The 17,273-nt window shown below is 36.0% G+C and overlaps 1 protein-coding gene across 1 annotated transcript in view; it reads right to left on the bottom strand.

The window, feature by feature from the left end:
- Window positions 1-1,091: 1,091 nt before the first annotated feature.
- LOC103034389 (nuclear factor of activated T-cells, cytoplasmic 2) overlaps window positions 1,092-17,273 on the bottom strand; it is a 40,617-nt gene continuing 24,435 nt past the window's right edge. The window contains exons 7-10 of the mRNA XM_022675581.2: window positions 11,536-11,591; window positions 8,791-8,923; window positions 5,641-6,240; window positions 1,092-1,718 (exon numbers count right to left, since the gene is read on the bottom strand). Of these exons, the coding sequence (XP_022531302.2) occupies window positions 1,669-1,718; window positions 5,641-6,240; window positions 8,791-8,923; window positions 11,536-11,591 (839 nt within the window). The 3' untranslated portion in view covers window positions 1,092-1,668. The remainder of the gene's footprint in view (window positions 1,719-5,640; window positions 6,241-8,790; window positions 8,924-11,535; window positions 11,592-17,273) is intronic.

Here is a 17,273-nt window from a genome sequence, read left to right on the forward strand (position 1 = left end):
GGATTAATGTGGAGGAATAAAACTTTTTTCTTTTACTGTTTACTGCATAATTTCAAATGTGTCCCTTAATTGCTTTCATGTCTTACAAAAAAAAATATAAAGGTAAAACATTGAATAAAAAGACCATTAAATATACTGCAAGCAAAACAACATCCACTAATAATAATAATAAAATAAGAGTAATAAAATACATAAAAAAAAAGTAATAAGTGAGTCAGAGGGCAAAGTAGTATTTATTTTAATCTTTAATATAATGAAATTAATTGAAATGTACAATCATAAATACATCTTAAAAAAGGAGACTTGAAAAGAGTCTTAAGAATGAGAACATTTGTCATATAAAAATATTAGGAAAAAACTAAACTAATACAATAATAAACTGATAAGTCTCAACAAGTCTCTCGCACATTAGAAAAACAGTAGATTTTAAAGGACCAGCAAGTAGCATTTTCTTTTAAATTGTCATTAAAAAACATGTCAAACATCACAATAATTTTAATAAAAATAATTATTTTACAATAAAATGAAGACCTGAGATTAGAGTTAAGGTGCTTTCCCTGATTCTTGGAAGAGTTTTTGACTGTTCGCCAAATGAATCACTTACAGTTCAAGAGCGTTTCAGGGAAATGTTACTTTCTGCTCCTTTAAAAACCTTTAGACATGAATAAAGACGTACAGGTGCATCTAAAAAAAATGTTTAAATCTTTGAAAAGTTGCTCTATTTCAGTAATTCAGCTTAAAATGTGAAACTCATATATTATATAGATGTATTACACACAAAGTGATCTATTTTATTTCTATTACTGCTGATAATTAGGACTAACAGCCAATAAAAAAAAACAAAAATCAGTATTTCAGATATTTGAATATTTTATAAGACCAATTGGTACTTTTGGCAGTATGGGCAGTGTGCCAAGTCCTGCTGGAAAATAAAATCCTCGTCTCCATAAAAGTTGTTGTTAGCAGAGGGAAGCATGAAGTGCTGTAAAATTTTGTAGGAAAACAAAACTGCACTGACTTTAGACTTGATAATAAAACACAGTGGATCAACACCAGCAGATGACATGTCTCTCCAAACAAACCATCCCTGATTGGTGGAAACTTCACACTAGACCTCGAGCAGTTTGGATTGTGTGTCTCTCCACTCTTCCTCCAGACTCTGATCCCTTGATTTACTTTAAATGAAATGTAAAATTTACTGATGATCAGTGATGGTTTGGATAAAGAGACATGTCATCTGCTGGTGTAGATCCACTGTGTTTTATTATCAAGTCTAAAGTCAGTGCAGTTTTGTTTTCCCCCAAAATCTTACAGCACTTCATGCTTCCCTCTGCTGCTGACAACTTTTATGGAGATGCGGATTTCATTTTCCAGCAGGACTTGGCACACTGCCCACACTTCTATTCTAATAAAAGAAATAAACGCTTAAAATAGATCAACCTGTGTGTAATACATCTATATAATATATGAATTACTAAAATAGAGCAACTTTTCAATTATATTCTTGATGATTTTTTTTAAATGCATCTGTACATGTACTATACAGACATTAGGGCTAAATAAAATCTTTAAAGGGCTAAAAAAAGTCTTTAAAAGCATCTGTGGCTCTAATCCCTCTGGAGGAAGACTTGGGCTGAGATGTTCTGAGACGTCATCAGATGTCCGTCATCACTGTTCGCTGGGGTGAACGATCAGATCTTTTCTGATCACTTCATTCACTGTGAGAAAAGAGAAGAAACTTCATTACAGGGATAAAAAACGCACTACTACAGTATCCTCTACAGTCAAATGAGGCGATTCCTGGACCAGCATGCTTCGAGCTGCTGCCTGCAGAATATTAAACATCCAGATGGTTAAGCTCTGGCTGTGATATAGAGACTTCTGCCAGAGGAGTGAGTGTGAAATGCGTCAGGGATGTCAGGGATGCTGCTGCTGCAGTGTGGGCCCCACCTAGAAGATGCTTCACTGCGTGTAGAGCATCACTAGAGGGCATTGCTGCTCATCCGCTGGCTGTGTCTCTATTCGGAGGCTTTATTTGGCTTTGGGTTCCTGTTGTTGAATAAGAGTGGGCTAAAATTGGAAACTTTTCTCCCTCTAATGTCTAAAATTAGACATTAAAGGGGGGTAACCGGTAACTTGGGGCCTTAAATAGAAAGCAAAGTACCGCAGTGACACTTTCAACTCCTACGATAGCCACCAGAAAGTCAGAGTAGCAGTGTAGAGGGGACTGTGCAGCCTTTCTAAGCATCAAAGAGTAAACATAATGTCAATGATTAATCACTAACCCTACTGATATCTCAGTTTTATACAGTGAACCTGTATAAAGAAAGTCAATAAACTAATAAACACACGGTAATAATGTAAAAATGTGTTAATTTTAAGATTGTACTGTATTAATAATGCCTGTTTCAGTTTTAGAACAATAGTAAAGTATCTCTGTTAAAAACAAGCCAAACAAACCCTGTTTTTGTTCACCAGGATTATTTTGCAATCGGACCTATTGTTTAAAGATCAATATCCCCCTCAGACCGACCCTGTGTTCTGTTACATCAGCCGACGGTCCGATATTGAACCGGCTTTTTGCCACAGACTATTTAAAGCACTGACCCACATAGTGCACGCTCAAAAGGGGGCCATGCATTAGAGAACAAATGCATTCTGATCTACACTAGGCTGTGAGTTCTTTCTTGGCACACTACTGTAAAACAATGATGATCAACACGGCCAAAAGAGAGCACTTCAGTTTCTGAATCAGTTTCTCTGATTTTGCTATTCATAAGTTTATGTTTGAGTAAAATGAACATTGTTGTTTTATTCTATAAACTATGGACAATATTTCTCCCAAATTAAAAAAATATATATATTGTCATTAAGAGCATTTATTTAAAGAAAATGAGTGAGAAATGGCTGAAAAAAAAATAAAAAGATGCAGAGCTTTCAGACCTCAAATAATTCAAAGAAAACAACAAGTTCATATTCATAAAGTTTTAAGAGTTCAGAAATCTATATTTGGTGGAATAACCCTGTTTTTTAATCACAGTTTTATCATGCATCTTGGCATCATGTTCTCCTCCACCAGTCTTACACACTGCTTTTGGATAATTTTCTGCCTTTACTCCTGGTGCAAAAAGCAAAGCAGTTCAGTTTGGTTTGATGGCTTGTGATCATCCATCTTCCTCTTGATTATATTCCATAGGTTTTCAATTTTGTGAAATCAAAGAAACTCATCATTTCCTTTTATTCATTTATTTTTAAATCAAATCTGTTCTACACAGAGTGATCTATTTTAAGGGTCTCAGAAAATCCCTCTGCTGACAACTTTTATAGAAATGCAGATTTCATTTTCCAGCAGGACTTGGTACAATGCCCACACTGCCAAAAGTACCAACTGATCTTATATAATATTTAAATCACTGAGATACTGATATTTGAGTTTTCATTGTCTGTAAGCCAATGATGAATCAATGATAAAACAAATAAATGCTTAAAATAGATCACGCTGTGTGTAATACATCTATATAGTATATGAGATTTTGAATCGAATTACTGAAATAAAGTAACTTTTCAATGATATTCTCATTTTTTGAGATGCTCCTGTAAATGTATGAACGCTGTGTTTTTATTATTTTTCCCCATACAGTTCCTTTTTTTTTTTGCTGATTTTGGCTTGTACTAATGCCTTTACTGAAGAACACTTAAAGAACTTAACTGAGGATAGATATAAAAGTGTTATTTTAGTTAAAAACAGATTATGTGTACTTTTCCAGCCCTGGTATCAGATGAACATCAGCAGAAATTGCTGGATCAGATATTATTAGATTCAAAAGAAAGACGTTTTGCAATCAATCTTGCATGAAATACCACAGAATTGCTTGTAGCGGAGTATATTTATTTCCTGTGGAGGAGAAGAGCATTTGTTTGGGCAGTGTGTTTGTGAACAGTACATTAAGATAGATGCCTTAGGCTGCAATTAAATTAGTTAGTAAAAGTTATCCAAAAGCAGTGTGTAAGACTGGTGGAGATGAGCATGACAAGATGCATGAAAACTGTGATTAAAAACCAGGGTTATTCCACCAAATATTGAATTCTGAACTCTTAAAACTTTATGAATATGAACTTCTTGTTGTTTTTGCATTATTTGAGGTCCGAAAGCTCTGCATCTTTTTGTTATTTCAGCCATTTCTCATTTTTTGCAAATAAATGATCTAAATGACAATATTTTTATTTGGAATTTGGAATAAATTTTGTCTGTAGTTTATAGAATAAAACAACATGTATACCAATAATAACATATATACCTATAAATAGCAAAATCAGAGAAACTGATTTTGGCTCTGCATCATTTCGATGTATTGAAAAATTTGGGAAGCACTAAGCTCCCAGTTTCAGCTGCAGCTGATGATCGACTGAATGTTCTTATGTATGCTGGTACATCATTAATATGTTGTTGATAAGCTTCTGAGAATCTAATAACAGTAGTTAATTTAATTTACAAAAGACCAAAGGTGTAAAATGTATTTATATTCATAACTCTGCATGTAGAAGTTTAGATACTAGGGTTCAGTATACTTCTGTAGAAGTTAAAAAGTCAACTGAAGCTTTTTACTCTTTAAGTAAAAGTATAAAAGTACTGCTTTCAAAACTACTTAAAGTATAAAAGTAGAGTCATAGTGCACTACCCCCCTCCCAAAAACACATTTTTATAAAAGCCATAATGACTATAATGTTAAAATATTAAAATGTTAATGTTGATTATATAATTTGGGATGCACTAGGCTGTTCCCTAGTGTTTCAGCTGCATATAGGCTGATTGTAAATGAATGTATTTTAGTAGAATGTAAATATATTAAAGTTAAAGCTTAGTTGGACTGGAGTTTGTCTGGAGTTCTGTTGAATCTCTGCACGGATCATCTTCATACTAGACTACATACGTCTGCTAAATAGGAGTAACAAGGCTATTTTTAAAATGTAAGGGGTATAAAAGTGTGAACATGTAAGAAGTACAAGTAAAAATTTGTCTGTAAAATAATTACTGCACTGAAGTATAACTTAACCCTTTCAGATCTGAATTAGGTTCAGTGATGGAAAAAATGTAAGAATGCTGATTTCTGTCTGAAATGCGCAGAAAAGGAAACTCAAATATTATACTATATAATCTATACAGCAAATAAATCAAACTGACTAAAATATTTCTATTTTTTTTTTTAATTCTATTGCATTGCAAGCCTGTGTGTAATATTTTGTTTCATGTTGACCTTTTTTATGTGATAAACCATCCCTAAACATGAATAAAAAGTGTTCAAAATCACATTATCTTAGTAAATATTACATATTACATAAATATGGCTTTGCCTCAATTGCCTCAATGCTTTTCTAGTGCAGTAGGCGGGGCCAAGTTACTGTTTCATTGGTTTATATACTTGTTTATTGGCTGTTTTATGGTCTATTCTGATGGACAACAGGTCTCAAATAGTGCTCTGTGCTACAAAACATTTAACACATAGGAAAATACATGACGTCCATTGTAATGGATGCAGGGTCTGAAAGGGTTAAGTAAAGTAACTGTTTAAGTTACTAAAAGTATTTGTTCTTCATTACTTGAAACCTCTGTTAATCAGAACTGGAAAATGTACTGCTTACCATCATCCAGATACGCCTGGTCCAGGTTCTCCTGCTTGACGGTGACTCTCGCAGGGCTGCTGGTTCTCTGATGCTCCACAGGAGAACGAGACCCTTGCTGGATGAAGCTCTGTGCTGGAGGAGATCTTCCAGCGGCGGGGGCTGCCCTCTGCACGAAGGCTCTCTGATGAGTCACCGTGGGGTTAAACTCTGACACCTCCAGGCCTGGATACACAGAGGCAGCAGCTTCGTAGCCAAGCCCAGCCACAGTGTGCTGCTGGTAGCTGGTGGGTTTGAGGTGGGAGGTTAGGTTAGCACGACTCTGGGGGCTCGCGTGATCCAGGGGGGGCTGGTAATGGCCAGGGCTGCTGCTGAGGACCTCCACCTGGCTTTGGTAGAGGGCTGGCGGGTGCTGGAGCTGGTACCCTGAGGCTGGTGGGTAAAAGGTTGGGCTGGCCCTCGGGGAGATGGAAGCTGCCACAACTGGGATAGAACAGCCACTGGAGGGGAGCTGGGTGGTGTGACGGCAGGACTGTGGAGAGATGCTCAAAATCTGAGAAACGCCGCAGTCAAGCTGCTGATACTGATACTCATCCACTGGCTCCGTCTTTATCAGCGGCACTGAGAAGACGACGAGAACATAGTTAGAACCATAGACATGTATACATAGACGCCACATAGTCTGCCTCCTGGCATATCAGCTGGCCGCCATATTGGAGGAGTCAACCATGCGCCCCCAGTGCATTTATTTACACTGAGGAAGGTGTTTAATATCTATAATCTATAAAAAAAAACGGGCCAAAGAATCTAAAAGCGGAGAGGGTGCGCATTTCTAGCGCAGAAAAACGGAGCAAAAGAGTCTAAAAGCGGAGAGGGTGCGCATTTCTAGCGCAGAAAAACGGGCCAAAGAGTCTAAAAGCGAAGAAGGTGCGCATTTCTAGCGCAGAAAAACGGAGCAAAAGAGTCTAAAACGAGAGGATGTGCATTTCTAGCGCAGAAAAACGGGCCAAAGAGTCTAAACGTTGCCGTAATTAAGGAGTTGAATATTAAGAGACATCATGAAAATCAATTTAAACAATCTTAGTTTACACAACACTGTCACAGATAAAGATATTAAGTCAAGTAAAATGGTGTGTAAATGAAAGTAATCAGGAAAAAAAGTATTATTTAAAGTGGTAAATTTCAATTTTTGTTTTATTATAGAGTCTGTCGCTCGTGACTTCAAATATATTTATTCAAATAAATATATTCAAATATATAAAAAGTTTGGACACCCCTGATCTATAATAATCACAATTCTACCAATTTTTTACCCAATTTTCACACGGTTTGGTTTGTTACAAACAGAAGAGATTTAGTAATGATTCAGAATGTGCTGTCACACATTATAAATATGCGCTTTCATGCTGAAATACTTTGTATTATGCTCTTTAACAAAGACAGACATATGGTATTGCATATTAACCCCTCAACAGGCCAGGATTTTTGTCAATTTTCTGCCTAATATTACACCACTAAATCTTAAGGATTTCAATTAAAAAGTTTTTTTTATGTTTGATAAGAACCTTTACTGAAAATCCTTATTGTAATTGTAAAAGAAAATATGATTAATATTTTACTGAATACATATCAAACAGTTCTTAAATTTCTTTACGGTTGTTTAGTTTTCCTATCTGTTTTCAAACATGCAGAATTTGGTGTTGATTTCTCTTAAATCTGATCTGAAATGAATAAGTGTATTAAGTGTATAAGGTGAACAGCAGCCTCTCCAAGTGTCCTGTTGGAGAGTCGCCAAACCCCTTAACGTTTTTAGAATGTAAATAAGTTATTTTAATGCAGAGAAAAAGGGTTTTATATCACCTACTCTGGTAGACCGTATACGGGCAAGGTCTGTTAATGGGATTAAACATTTTTGCAACATCACTTGTGTCAATGTTTTAATTTTAATTTGTGGGAATATTACTTTTCCTTAATGTTAGTATTCATCTAGCTGAAAACGTTATGTAAGAAATGCTCTAATAACGTTGTGATGCAAACCATTATCATGTCAAACATTTTCAGAACATTACTGAAACATTATTTTCTGTAACATTACAGGCTAACCCTCCTGTAACCTTTTTAAAACATTGGTAATTATTTTAATAATATTTAAACTACACTACTCCTGCTGGTTGCCATTCCTGCTCCTGGTCACCAGAGTTATAATCATTGTCACCTGTTTAAATTATTTGAAATTTATTTTCTGATTATTTTGGTTTTGGTTCATCATTGATCTTTCTTATAAACTACCTATTTGAAACAATGTGTAACATCATAAAATATCAGTCAGTATATCAGTCTAAATTTTATAATTTATTGTTCTTGATAACTTTTGTCTTCCTTCTGAATTAGTATATATCTGTTTAGCAGTTTTGTTTTCAGAATTTTCACAACTTTAAAATCTCAAAATGGGTTTATAATAGCTATTTTTTCCGTTCTTCTGTTCTTTAAAGCTCACCTTCCGTCGTTTTTTCTTTCATTTTAAAATGTCTAGTTGTGGTCTCTAGTATGAATGAATGACATGTGAGCCGTTTTTGTAAAAAAAAAGTGCTCAGGTGTCTCTGTATAGCTCTTTTTTAATGGACTGTTTTAGGGGTGTGTCCAAAATGACCGGATTCCAGCTTTGCTCATGAATATTTATACATGCAAACAGCATGCAAATATCTCTCCTCTGATTGGCTAGGAGCACTGCGACGCCCCTCCACCGCTCTGCCGCTCACTGCCTCCCACCTCCTAACTGATGAGCGGTGATGTTGCGTCGCTTCAGCTCCGCCTCTGGGAGTTTCTCGAGCCAAGGTGGGCTGGTCTGTGAGTTTCTGCCTACGTAGGCAGAAAGATAATTCAAAATTCACCCGTTTTTCGGAGGGGGGGAGGGGGGATTTCTTTGCTTAGCTCCTGCAGACAATGGGGGCTGCAAAACAGTTTAATGTGCAGGTGTACACATTCAACTCGGAGAGACCTACTGTATTCCACAAAAAACAAGAAAAATCGGATTTTCGCGGAAGGTGAGCTTTAATTCTCATGTCCCATATTGTGAAATGAGTCATGTGACCTCTTTAGGCCTCTTGTTGCTCTGTGTCGGGTGTTTCTGAAAACACATTAAGTGTAAAAAAGTGTAAAGCAGATATTCACCTGAGAGAGGCATGTAGGTGAAATGCTGCGGCTGACTGCGCTTCCTCTTCCCATTCAGCACACAGAAGTTAACTTTGGCCGGTTGGTAGATGCTGTGGTCCCGATATGGAGGAATTTTCACGTAGAGCATGTTCTGAGAGAGACACAGTAAACATTCAGCTCCTGACTGTGCGGTTTTATCTGGTGAGATCTAGGCTTATATTGCTTGAATACTAGAACTGAGCAATATATTGATATTTTATCGTATTGTGATACATTTTGTCCTTGACTGTTCTCACCATTCTTCTCCTCTGCCTTTCTGATATTTTTCTTGGCCTGCCACTTCTGGGCTTAACAAGAACTGTCCCTGTGGTCTTCCATTTCCTTACTATGTTCCTCACAGTGGAAACTGACAGGTTAAATCTCTGAGACGACTTTTTGTATCCTTCCCCTGAACAACTATGTTGAACAATCTTTGTTTTTAGATCATTTGAGAGTTGTTTTGATGAGCCCATGATGCCACTCTTCAGAGCAGATTCAAATAGGAGAACAACTTGCAATTGGCCACCTTAAATACCTTTTCTCATGATTGGATAAACCTGGCTATGAAGTTCAAAGCTCAATGAGGTTATCAAACCAATTGTGTGCTTCAGTAAGTCAGTAAAAAGTAGTTTGGAGTATTCAAATCAATAAAATGATAAGGGTGCCCATACTCATTTCAATCCTGAAATATTACTGTATCCATCAGTTATTAGATATATCAAACTGAAATGGCTGTTCCAAACACCCAAATATTTAGAACTAAAAATGACTAAGAATAATAGGGGTGCCTAAACTTTTTCATATGACTGTATGTTTTAATAAACATATAGAAACAAGGCCAAGATATAGAAACAATAACAGTTAAATAGTAAAATAGCAAAATCTGTCACTGTTGATGTATTTTCTCTGTGTGTCAACACTTGATAAATACTGATCTGGAAAAAAATTAAGAGACCACTTCAGTTTCTGAATCAGTTTCTCTGATTTTGCTATTTATAGGTTTATGTTTGAGTAAAATGAACATTGTTGTTTTATTCTATAAACTACACTCTAAAAAACAGAGGTACGATATGAGTACTTTTTTGTACTTGAAGGTACACTCTTCATAATTGTACCCTCAAAGGTACAAGATTGGTCTTTACAGGGTCAGATTTGTTCCCTCTGAAGTACAAAGTCATTTCTAACAGCAATAAGTACAGATTTGTACCATTTAACCAGCCAAAAGGTACATTCAGTATTCTGCATCACTGTACTAATGAACAATATATATTTAAATTGCACATTTTTTATTTGAAAGCCAGACAATTTTGGATCATCAAGTTTTTGAGCCATTTTTAGTTGATGACAATGTTTATAATCTTTATAATCTATACTGGCACAAAAACCATGGGTACAAAAAAGTACTTTCACTGAAAGGTACTTTTTTGAACCTCAATATAAGGTACAGCCCCAGCGACAAGCTTTGTACTCTTTTAGGTACAAATCTGTACTTATATTTCTTAGAGTGTAGGACAACATTTCTCACAAATTCCAAATAAAAATATTGTAATTTAGAGCATTTATTTGCAGAAAGTGAGAACTGGCTGAAATAACAAAAAAAGATCCAGAGCTTTCAGACCTCAAATAATGCTAAGAAAACAAGTTTATATTCATAAAGTTTTAAGAGTTCATAAATCAATATTTGGTGGAATTACCCTGGTTTTTAATCACAGTTTTTCGTGCATCTTGGCATTATGTTCTCCTCCACCAGTCTTACACACTGCTTTTGGATAACTGTGTGCTAATCCCTCCTGGTGCAAAAATTCAAGCAGTTCAGTTTGGTTTGATGGCTTGTGATCATCCATCTTCCTCTTGACTATATTCCAGCCACATTTAAATGTCTTTAAATATCATAATATTTAATATTGATAGTACGCTATGGGTGGTGGATATAAAGTCCCAGTCAAAAGTTTGTATTTTTTCCTACATTTTAAAGCAAATACTGAAGTGATCTATCAGACTATGAAGGAACACATAAGGAATCATGTAGAAACTTAAAAGTGTTAAACCAACCAAAATACTCTGTGAAGAAGCATTTAGATGCTCTTATCTGGGGAGCTGCTTGTTAACTTGCAGTTTCTGAGGCTGGTAACTCTGATGAACTTCTTATCCTGTACAACAGAGGAAACTCTTGCTGTTCCTTTCCTGGGGCGATCCTGATGAGAGCCAGTTTCATCATAATGTTTTTGTTGGGCTTTGTGACTGCACTTGACAATTTTTTAAAGTTCTTAAAATTTGACTAATTGACTTTCTTGATCATTTCTTAAAATATTTACTTTTATTTTAAGTTGAGAAGTTCTTGCTTCTTATATTAGGGCTATTCACTATCCACTCAAATAGAGCTAGCTATTCACTGTAAACCTGTAACTCTACCTTTTCACAACTTTACAACTGATGCTCTCCATTTAAGTAATTAACTCTTGATGAGTTCAGCACAGCTGTTAACTGAAAGCCTGAATTGCAGGTGACTCTACCTCATAAAGCTGACTGAGAAAATCCAGCCAAGATGTGCAAAGTTGTCTTTTTAGCAAGAGGTGCTACTTTGAAGAATCCAAAATATAAAACATATTCTGGTTCTGGAAATTTGTTGAACTTTTGCATCAACCATCGACATTGAGAAACATCATATATTAAATATTATGATATTAATTTTTGCCATATAGTCCATCCCTGTTGAATACTTACGGCTTGGCTCTTCTTTCCGTCAACTGTAGCTTCTGCCTCCCAAACTTCCAAGCCTTCTGCAAGAGTCAAACCATAGTGAAGACAGTTAGTAAAACGTTAGAAAGGGCTGTACGGTTTAAGTGTTTAGATGACTTGCTGAATAACTCATTTTAATACTGTAATACTGTAATTTTCCACTGTTCCTTGCCTCTCACGGTTCATAATCGCCTTTTACACCAATGATCTCTAGCTTCTGATTCTATTGTTCGGTGCCACAACAAACTCAACATTTATCAGTTTTATTTTCTGACTGTATCAAGCTAAATTTGAAATGAAGAAGAAATGGATTTCCATCCAATTTCTATCAATTATCGAGTTTTTCAATTAAGCTTTTCGCAAACAGAAACTAAAAAAGCTTTAAAAAAAAGAAAGAAATGGTGAATCTTATCTTGATTTTCAGATTTGTCCATTTTTGTATCTTGTAACACAAACTTGTTGTTTAATCCAACTTTCAAATTGCAAAAATGTAAAAATCTGATAAAAAGGGATTTTGATTGTGAATCATAAATGAAAAAAATAATAATAAAACTGAAAAAATGGATGAAAACTTATTTTTTGTACACTGCACTACAATTTACGGTAAACGTACGGTAAACGGTAAATTACGGTTTACATCCAATATTCTAATTTTCCATTTAGTCTTAAACGGTCAGAAAATTAAACTGCTAAATACTCTGTTACACAGAGTGTAATATAGTGCTAATCGTCACTTTTAACTTTTAAGTTTCTTTGGTCGCTTTGGTCACTTGTTCCACCTCCAGTAATTCTAATACCCCTCGGTTTGAAGTGTGCATCTGTAAAATCTCTGTACGAAGGGCAAACAAGCCCCTATCTCTTCCCCTAATCTACCCCTCCAGCCTAACAAGAATCGGGACACCCCTACCCCTTGGTGAGCATGTGGGACATTCCAGGATTTTGGTACATTTCAGGGGTGGTCACTTTTGAAAATTTGATCTTTAATTTGATCATTTATAGTCATATATTTATTAAATACAGATAACAGACTATCAAAAAGTTTAATTCGTCAAGCTCAGGTATCAAAGCAGTTTTTTCAATTAGATTATGCAATATATTTGGTAACACAGTTGCGAGTAACAGGGTTGCAAATCTAGACTAAGTTGTGGTTTACCCCAGGAACAGATGCTAACTGTAAAATTTAGCTATGTATACAAGATCAAGGACAAACATGGTTATATAAGTATATAAAGTACATTTAGACTCTACGCATTAGTAGTCTTACAATATGAGTAACAGGGTTGCGTTCACTGAGTGACACACACAACTTGGACAAACATATTTGGAAAAACGTTTGAAAATTGTTAGAGCAGTTACTCTTGGTCTTGCCATGTGGGCAGAAAATGTCCTTGTGATGTCACTTCCTTTGTGGCAGTAGACAAATATTTTTAACTCTTTCTCTGCCAGGTAAAATTCCTTATGGTAACAGGGTTGCGCGCATGTTGTGGGACACAACTTAATAGCCTAAAAATTGTAACATGCAAAACAATGTAGACCAAATAAGTTTTCATAAGTAAAGGAGATGCATATCAACAATATACAAGAGGAAGTCATTTATTTAGAGCTTATTTTAATTGTTAAATTTGCCAAAGGAGTTGGTCACCCAATGTGTGGGACAAGAGAAAACGGCCATTTTTTGAGGTGGTTCAAAGGTATTCTGTCTTTTGAATAATATCTAAGGAGCTTATTTTTCCATCAAATTTTACAGTTTGTCTTATAACAAGTACATTGTTCACAAAAAAATTGTTTATTTTCATTATCATTTAGATATTTTGGATATGAACATTTGAAATGTAAGTGGTGGGACAGGAAATGTACCAAAATCCTGGAATGTCCCATGTGCAAAACAGAGAGGTATGGGTAATTGGTAGGGCCAATGGGTGAAATGGGATTGGGCCTAAGTAAAACATTAGAAAGGGCTTTACGGTTTAAGTGTTTAGATGACTTGCTGAATAACTCATGAATAACTCATTTTAATACTGTAATACTGTAATTTTCCACTGTTCCTTCCCTCTCACGGTTCATAATCGCCTTTTACACCAATGATCTCTAGCTTCTGATTCTATTGTTCGGTGCCACAACAAACTCCACTCCCACTGCATCCTTTCCGTGACTCTGGTGCGTAGGCAAAGTCAGCAGAGAGTCCCTTTCATGTGCGGTGGGTAACGCTCCCCCTCCCCTCACACCTCTGTTTGGCTGCCTACGCACTCCGTGTAGAGGAAAGGAAAGAGAAGACTCTGCTTGTAGATCGTATCTTTGCACGGCCTAACCACATCCTTTAGCACCACAGTGCACACCTCAATGGAAAATGGCGCTGAAAACTATATTCACTAACCAGTATATAAAAAAAAGAAAAATGCACAGCGTGTCTGTAATATCTCAGCTGTGCTCTTTACAGTTGAACCAGGCTTGTGGTTTGAATTAACACAACATTTGACCTGTGTTTACTATAACTGTGCACTCTGTGCACTAATTCGTACTGTGTGAGTGTTTTACGCTTTAGGAAATGGCCTGTACGTTACGTTAAAAAGAACAAAAGCTGTTTATAACACTTTTCTTCAAGGTAGTTCCCCTTTACAGTAAATAAAACAATCAAATGTACCCTAGCTCTTAAATCAACCTGTGCTTTTATACTAGGTTTACACTACTGTTTACTCTTAAATGTTGTAAATGTAAACAACACTCCCATTTACATAGTTCAAATGCATGGTTCAGATTTAAATTATATAAAGACCTTGGTTTAGCCTAGTTGTGCACTCCTTCTGTTGTATAAGTGCTATATAGATTTTAAGAAATAACCTTTTAGATGAAGGTTAAAAAAATAAAGGCATGTTTCTTAAAGGAGGTTCCCAATTTAAATGGCAATTAAAACATTTAAATTGAACATCTGTGGGCACAAATTCTGTACTATTCAAACTGAGATCTTTGAGTTGAAACAACTTATAATAACTAAGTTTAGTCTGTTGCCATTAACAGCTCCTGTCACAATCTATTTGCATACTGGGTGTGTCCAACTGTTTCTGACTAACACTCACCATCAGTGTGTAGTGATTCCCCCTGGGCTACCTTAGAAACAAATCAACTTCCCGTTTAGTTGTGATAACTTGATGTTTTCATTAATGCTAACTCAAGTTTTCATTCCCCATTACTTAAATAATTGAGCAAACCGGCTGCCTTAATAAAGTTAAGTAAACTCAACTTATCCGGTCTTACAGTATAACAAAAATAAAAGTTCCCCTTTAGTTGTAATAACTTGATTTTTTAAGTAGTGCTGACTTAAGTTTTCTTAACCCATTACTTAACTTTTTTAGTTAAGTTTCCTAATTTTTTTAAAGTAAATTCAACTTATCTGGGCTTACAGTGTATAACACTTAGCTTTGTACTTAAATCAACCTGTGCATTTATACTGTTGACACTACTGTGCTTAGTTTTGTACAAAACAAAGTCTCTGGCAAAGGAACACTTTACAATTTAAATGGACCAAAAGCATCCAATTTTAATTACAGTAAGACAATGTATTAAATTACTGCAGTAACTGTACTGGGTTTATTCCTTGTATTTGTATCAGTGGTTTAAACAATGTTCAAAAGATCTATAGCCTACTGCTAAATACTGCTAAAATCACTTTTTCTAAAGGTGGTTCCTATTTTAAATCGCAATAAAAACATGATGGGGGTTAACATGTGCATGTATACCAAGAATACTCTACTGTACTTAATTTTATACTAGTCAAAGTCTCTGGCTTTTAATGGTTTAATGGTTTAAATGCATGATTCAGATTTTAATTATTGTACGGCAATGTATTAAATTAACATGTTAACATCTGGCTTGGGTGTTTAACTCTGTTTATCCGTACACTCCTTCTCTTCCTGTTTGTATAAGTGCATTTTTATATTTAGATATGGAAAAGAATTGTGATCATCCATCTTCCTCTTGATTTTATTCCAGAGGTTTTCATTTCGGGGAAAATCGAAGAAACTTATCATCTCCTATTTTTTCCAGAGCTGTATTAAATTAACACAGTAAAATATGACCTTGGTTTAGTCTATCTGTACGCTGCTCATGCTTGTATTGTAATTCCTCGGGTAGGCTTGTGTTTCATATAGGGTTTTAAAACTGTCGAGTGTCGGGAGTTACAGACAAACCAAGTCTCCTGCATTTGGGTAGTGGCTCCCTGATGCCCGCGAGTCACATATAATCTCCCGGAATTCAGAACGAGTGCCCCAAACTCGCACACAGGCCACAGACTTTTTCTCTAATCGCGTTTGGGAAGGAGAGAGAGAAAACAGAGAGGGTTCTGATTGGCCTGTTCTCTGCAAAGAGTCTGTGAGACAGCCAATCAGTTTTTAGTGTGAGCGGGCAGTGTTTTCCCCCCCTCCCGGACGGGATTTGTTCAGTGAGTGAGAGAAAGCAGATCATGGTGGAGGCAGGGAAAGCAGAGGCAGGGCCTTCCAAAAAGAAAAAATATAAAACTCATTTAACCTCTGAATACTCTAAATTTAATAAAAAAAAAGGAAAATGAATTAAAATAAAAGTAAAGTAAAGTTTCGTTATCCTTTGGTGTGTGCAAGTTTTTTTTGTTCTGTTTTTTTTATTGGCGGGGTGGGAGGGTGGGGGAAGGGAACCTCCCTGAAATCAACTTTTGCAACTTGGGATGTCTGGAATTATAAGGTTCAGCACTTTGTACTTCGCTTTGTACTCAAATCAAACTGTGTTGATTTGTCCCTGCTTTTAATTGTTTTACTCTAATGGCCTTCATTTTATACAAATCAAAGTCTGGCAGGAGAACAACACTCCAGTTTGAATGGTTTGAATGTATGATTCAGACTGTAATTACAGGATGACAGTGTAGGCCTACCTTTTTAACTAAAGCGAGTAGGTGTGGGCTCTGAGGTCTGTCGACTTTCTCTGTAAACACTGACAAAAAGTGACGTGTGTGATGTGTATGTGTGTGTGTGTGTGTGTGTGTGTTGCTACTTTGCAAGCCTGTTATCAGACTGTTTCCCGTTCTTGCGCTGCTGCATCAGAAGCAGCGCGTTGACCTAACCAGACTACAGTGTACAATGCAAACCCACAGGCTGGCTCCAACCTGATATGCAAACAACACGAATACAACTCCAAAACAAATGACATGCTAATGCCGTCCTCTCGCCGAGAACAATGCCCCGAGGTCTCACAGCACACTTAACCAGCACTGCTGGAGACGATGGGGAAGTTAACAGATATGAAGCCCACAGTTCTATTAACCCTCTATGGCATAAACTACTGTATACAGCTCTGGAAAAATAAATAAAGAGAGCACTTTAGTTTCTGAATCAGTTTCTCTGATTTTGCTATTTATAGGTTTATGTTTGGAGTAAAGGATCATTGTTGTTTTATTCTATAAACTACAGACAACATTTCTCCCAAATTCAAAATAAAAATACTGTAATTTAAAGCATTTATTAGCAGAAAATGAGAAATGGCTGAAATAACAAAAAAGATACAAAAAAAGATACAGAGCTTTCAGAGTTCAGAAATCAGTTTTCATGCATCTTGGCATCATGTTCTCCTCCACCAGTCTTACACACTGCTTGAATTTGTGCACCAGGAGTGGCATAAAGTTATCCAACTATAATATTTTATTATTTTTATATATTTTCTGTATGTTTTATTGCTCTACATTTTAATCTGTCCACTCTGTT

This window comes from Astyanax mexicanus, chromosome 5 (genome assembly GCF_023375975.1).
Source record: "Astyanax mexicanus isolate ESR-SI-001 chromosome 5, AstMex3_surface, whole genome shotgun sequence".
NCBI lineage: Eukaryota > Metazoa > Chordata > Actinopteri > Characiformes > Acestrorhamphidae > Astyanax > Astyanax mexicanus.